Below are 6,000 nucleotides of genomic sequence, written 5' to 3'. Positions count from 1 at the left end.
TTCCACCAGATTTTGCCCCTGAAATTCCCCCCCAAAAGGAAAAATTCACTAAATGAAACTTTACTGCTAGCTTTTTTTCCGTACGAGAGTAGAAAGACACATGACACGTTGTTCTCGGATTACTCAACTCGTAATACGTCATCAGAAGGACGCGACGACATCTACAACAGTGTTACGAACAAAGCTAACTACCCACAGCAGCAGCTGAATGGACATACAGAACGTCTTGACACAACAAGCACACTCTCAGGACGAAGATATCGACAGGATACAGGCAAGTACTTGCCCGGTGTAATTGAGCTGACTGTGCTAGAAAAGTGTTATTGCTGACACGAAATATTTAGCTGCACTGCAACAAAGACACGATAATCTTGCGTGCAAGAAATCACGCCACTCCAGGACACGTTCTTCAATGGTTGTCCGTCTCGCCGAAAACGCCTTGCAAAGTGCTCCACGATGCTCCACAATATCGCCTCCTTCATAGTGCACAGCAGTCTCAGAGGCACGGCAGCAGCGGGTAGCGAGGAACAGTCCAGAAAGCACTCGCGCGTAGGGAGAGGCGGCGTCGAAACTGTCGACCAAACTGCCGGCTCCGTTTCATTTTAGCGAGGAAACATACAGGGGTGGGGAAACGGGGATCTTGTGCGTCTGTTGTCGATAGGGCTTCACTGTACACCTAAGGGAGCTTATTTACATGAGAGCATCTTTTGGCTGACAGTTTATCTTGTAACCAGCACTCCCGACCTTCTTTCCTGATGCACAAGGGAGACAATGGGGAAGGCAGTAAACATGTCCTACGGCGTAGAAAGCATCTTTCCGGATGCTGGGTGTGTAGTTGTAGGCGTGCAAGACTCGGGGTAGCGGGGTTCGAGAAGACAGGCACGGATTTGCATAGCTTGATATCACCGCGGGGTGTATAACTAATAACTGTGTTCTTTGTCAGCATGTCGTCGAAGCTCCCAAGGTGTTAGATGCAATGCGCTGCAACAAGGCCATTCCTTTTGATTTTCGGCTTGCCATTGTTCCTGATCAAAGTTAGCGACCGGTAGCCAATACGAAGCTAATGTTTTTGTGAATCAAGAACTGCAGGCAAAGTAAACTTCTTAAAGAGGTTCTTTCACTGCAAAATAATTTTACCCGCGCCCAACTTGAGTCAGAGGCGACATTAAGAGCACTAAAGGAGGAAAGACCACCTGCCGCTGTCTTTCCCTTGGCAACACAGGTTGGTTCGACTGATCTCGATACAAAGGCATTTCCACTGTACTCGAATGGAGATAAGCTAGTGAAGAACAAGTTCCGCATATTACGAAAATCACGAAAATTGGGCTCTAGGGCACACCATACCCCGGGCAAAGACACTTGCTTCTAAGTTTACCTTACCACACACGAGGGGTGTCCGCAGCATCGCTGAAAGGAAAGACCACGAAAAAAGATACTCGCTGCGTTCTAAAAGATGCTGGCAAAGTCCACCGCATGCCATGACAGATAACAGCATGACGCGAAGCTCGTATTTCACTCCTCATTGTCACTCTCCCACACAACTCTTTTTTCATCACTTCCGCCGTGATTGTTCCAGGCTCAGAATGGCGTGCTGTTTGATACAGTTTGCATAAGAGCTTCGAACAAACTGACCAGTCCTGTTAACACACGTGGAAAGACGCTTCTAAGCCGATCGCAGATGATGGCAACGCACTTCCATTCGAAGACGAAGCAGCGATAACACCGTGGTGAGAAAGCTGCGGACGAGTAAGTCGCCGCCTCAACTTGGCCATGTTCTCCAGGATGAGCTGGTTCTTCGGGTCGAGTGAAAGGGCGGCCTGGTAGTGCCGGAACGCACCAGAATAATCGCCCTGCATTATACAACACAAATGGAGCAATCATCGTTGCACTCTATATCAGGTGTCTTCACAATGTCACTTGGAAGCCTTGCTAAATACTGTCACTACCATTCTAAAGACAATACAGCAATTATGATCTGCTATGTGGCCCTGGCTGTACAGAAATGCACGTGGTCCAACTTTCGTGTTCCATTCATTACTGAATGTAATGAAGGATTTATTCCTTACAGAAGCAACTGTCGTAAACGGACGCGCTGTCTCGGACACTAACGGTTCTGTAGAAACATTGGTTCTTGTTTAGAGTGTTCGGCGCTGTGTCCAAAACATGGAAAACTTTCATCAGTACAATTCTTCTACTGCTCTCATGGCCGCTGTAATAAAGTCGCAACACTTGCCTTAACGCCATGCGCATACAATTCGGAAATGTATAGGCGCAGTTTTCAACATTTCTCTCACTGCGTGACAGGCCTTTTTCATTTCCTTCTGCTGCTACTCAGCAGAGAAATAGATTTTAGGGAAGAACCGACAAATTGCACACTGCTGCTTTCAGAATTAGCCAAGTTGGTGGGAGTGCGCACCATAACGGTATCTCCAATTGTCTGAAACAAGAGTGCAGTAAACTAGGTCGATCAATAATAGCGAGTATAAACAGGACTCGTACAAAATATAAAGCATCAGACCCATACTTTTATACGAATTCCGTGCTTCTTGTACTAACCTCCAAGTGCCTGATGACAGCGAGGTTCAGATGGGCATGAGCGAGATCCGGGTTCAGCCTTATCGCCATGAGGTAGCTCTGAAAGTAAAAAAGAAGTTACATGCACTGCCAGCGTTTCCCTATGCATTATACAATGCGTGCTTCACTTCTGATTGGCAGCAACTAATAAACGCTGTGGAACTAGGGACACAAAGAGTGTTCTTGATTTTAAAAATAAAAAATAACACTCAGTCCAGGCCAGAACACAGCAGCCTTAAGCAATCTTTTCGTTCCATATTCTGAGTTAAAGCTCAGGGAATTAGTATCATTGCCTTTGCCATCTTAGACATGAAGTACAGAGAAACGACAAACATTGACCAATTTGTGACTTCCTCGTTACACGAAAAACATTTCAAGTGAAGTGGTCAGTTTAAGTAATGGCTAGCTCAGCTCCATTCTTTCCGGACTGGTCGGGAATGAGTAGAGAAAGTAATGCACTCGCTTCAAAATATGGTTTGCGTATACAAGCCTCAGTTCACGGCTGATAAGAAACATCAATTTTAACAGTGCATTTTCTGCTTTAATGTTATATAAGAGACGCCACTCGTTCGATATTCGTCTAAGTGTGCAGAGGTTGACCGTCGAATTTGTGTTTTGTGTGAATGTGATCAGGACACGGTCTCGAAATAATGGGCATGGTAGAGCCTCCGCTGTTGTTATATATTACGGAATGAGAACAGACAGTACAGGCATATTGCATCTAGCACGTCTGTATTTTATGCAGCTGAAGGGATAAATCGTGATGCTGCTCTAAGAGCGTACTCTACCTGCGCAGAGGAGTTGAGGTCATCCATGTCCTTAAGAATGTCGCCGTGGTCCGCGTGTATCCTGGCGCACGAGCGGTCGTCCACAGCGCACAGTGCCAGAGCTTTAAGGATGTAGTCCAAGGCCTGCGGTAAAAGCCGCCGAGCAGTGGTTTCAGTTACATGTCATTAGCATGTACCCAGGGTCACCCACAGACCCATCTTTTTGTAGAAGTTCTTTAATGGCACAATGAAGTTGACTTCACCCATTGCTCTATAGGGTTCGGATTTCGGTACTTTTCATCGGTTGCTATTTCACCGCTGAACGAGCACAAGAGCAATTGCTTTTGCGTAATACGGAAATACAGAATACATTCACCGAAGTTGGGAGTTCAGGGTGACCATCGCGTGAAGTTGTGCCGTGACCTACACGTTACAGCGTCTTCTGTTCATGAACTGATAACATTGCAATTAGGACCCTAAGACTAATGCAACGCTGCTGTGATGGTTTCATTGTTCATAGGGGGAAAAACAAAAACGACAAAAATAAAGGGGGTATCATGAGTGTTGTAAAAGTTCTTTACGGTTATTTTTATGGTTCTCAGTTGTCCAAGTGGTTCTCATTTATGTCAAATCAACTCGCAGACTTTAAGATGGGCTATGATTTGACCAGTTTTACAGGTTTTCACTCTAAACTTCGGAACGAATTCATACTCATACTACCTCTGCTGTGCGGTTCGTGAGGTTGTACAACAATGCCGCCGTGTGGAGCGCCTCTCGATGACTGGTGTTTGTGCTGACGGCTTCGAGGAGCAAGTCTTCAGCAGCACGGAAACTCCGAAGCCTCATTAGCAGCTGCGCCTGCGCGGGAGTGAAGATGAAGGGTTGGAAGTGCGATACAAAAAATGCAGAAGCAATGTTCAGATCAGTACAGAGTGCAAGCAGCATGAAAGGTGTGAAATGATAAAACGGCAGGTTAACCTGATTTGACATTTACTACCATATAGAGTTTAAATTTTGCTAATGAATATAGCGGAGCTGCTGTTGCCATCGTAAGCCCCTGGCTGCCTCCGCTTTCCGAATTACTCAACACGGGTCTAAGGCACCGGATGTAAAATGTGTTTTTTTTTATCAAGCACTTAGGACATGACTGGCCGATTAACAAAACATGATCAAAATAAGTACTGCTGCGATTCGAGCTTTCGGCTGTGTGCCGAGAAATAGACTACGAGCTTGGTCTGGATCCCTCAATACACTTAAAAACGGTAGATGTTAGACAAACCAGACGTTACAACCATATTTTTCTAACACCTATGTTCGCTAAAATAGACAATTAAAATTTTCTTTTTTCCACGCACAAAAATTGATTGGAATTAGATAACTGCACGGCTCCCCCGTGAGGTCTTGCCGACAAGTACTATTTGTTCCTTTTTTGCAATGTTGCGTCTTTGTAATTTCGCTAACCTTCACGCCAACTCTACTTGGACTTAGTGTCCGCATTATTTGGTGAAAAAATTTGCTGGGGTTTAGCCTTGGTTAAACCTGGTAGGTTGCGTAAGCATCCATAGCATTCCATTCGGGATCATCACCGGTTGTAGACGATTCGGTTTCGATAGAAGCGCGGTGCGCCCGTCTAGCAGCGTCTTGAGCGCGCCGCTTAGCAAGGCGCTGTTCGCGTTCTTCATCTGTTTCTGAAGCCCGTTGTCGTTTCCTGGCTTCGTTAAGCCGACGTATTTTCCCTTTCTGTTTATCAGACGGTATAACGACGAAGCCGGCAAGCGAGCGAACGCATTTTATACCCCTCCCTGTTCTCCAGCCTCCTCTCCACACTCCGCAGCTGGCGAGAGCACGGCGAGGGCAGCGCCTCCACTCGGCAGCGGCGCGGCTACAGCTGTAGTGCGCCGCGCCTGGCGCCGCCCTTCAACGTCAAACGTGCCTCCCGGCCGCCCCGACGCGAAGGGCTGAAGCCTGAAACCTGTAGTAATATTGCTTACGCAATAAAATTAAAAATTCCTGTAAATAAAAAAAATGACATTTCCAAAGCAGACGCAAGAGCAGAGTCCTCTCTTCGAGCCAGTATGTGCTCGCATGTGTGTTTGGTGCACTTTAGAAGCTAAATCTTCACTACCACGGCCGCTCACTACGCTAGCTGCGCGCATTTCGCCGGGTCGGGCGCAAGGCCACGTCTGAGCATGCGCCGTTTCCATTGAAACCAGCTGCGCCGAGTCAGAAGTGTTCGCCGCTGCGCCGGTCTCCTCCGCGTCGCCGCTTGTGACGTCATCACTGAGCTATGCGCCTCACTGCGCATGCGCCGTGCTCTTGCGCTCGGTTGCCAGCGTGATCACATGCGTAATTGATGAAGAGGCGGACTGCAAGCGTACGTACTCAGTACGGCATCAGCAAGGGCTACGAGAAGCTACTTCGACGGATCCCGAAGTCTTAGCATGGTACAAGGCCGGCGGACAACGCGAGAAGGAAGCGAGGAAGGCCAAGCACGCGGCTTTGACGGCCGAACAACTGTTCGCTAAACGACGACGACAAGAAGCGAAGCGACGACAACGAGCCGCGAACGAATTCGCCGTCTCGAAGTCTGCTAAACAAGAACCGATCTAAACCGAGTCATAGAGACGAACTAGCCACGTGATTCGCCACAGTGAATTTG

At 47.4% G+C, this 6,000-nt stretch overlaps 1 protein-coding gene across 1 annotated transcript in view; it reads right to left on the bottom strand.

The window, feature by feature from the left end:
- Positions 1-1,386: 1,386 nt before the first annotated feature.
- LOC149361112 (protein O-mannosyl-transferase TMTC1-like) overlaps positions 1,387-6,000 on the bottom strand; it is a 142,499-nt gene continuing 137,885 nt past the window's right edge. Inside the window, exons 15-18 of the mRNA XM_089572589.1 lie at positions 4,062-4,199; positions 3,363-3,485; positions 2,557-2,634; positions 1,387-1,850 (exon numbers count right to left, since the gene is read on the bottom strand). Of these exons, the coding sequence (XP_089428715.1) occupies positions 1,641-1,850; positions 2,557-2,634; positions 3,363-3,485; positions 4,062-4,199 (549 nt within the window). The 3' untranslated portion in view covers positions 1,387-1,640. The remainder of the gene's footprint in view (positions 1,851-2,556; positions 2,635-3,362; positions 3,486-4,061; positions 4,200-6,000) is intronic.

Source organism: Amblyomma mixtum, chromosome 2 (genome assembly GCF_055824585.1).
Source record: "Amblyomma mixtum isolate Tamu chromosome 2, ASM5582458v1, whole genome shotgun sequence".
In the NCBI taxonomy this organism is placed as follows: Eukaryota; Metazoa; Arthropoda; class Arachnida; order Ixodida; family Ixodidae; genus Amblyomma; species Amblyomma mixtum.
The sequence above is the reverse complement of the archived record's forward strand: the minus strand, read 5'-3'. Positions and strand labels throughout refer to the sequence as shown.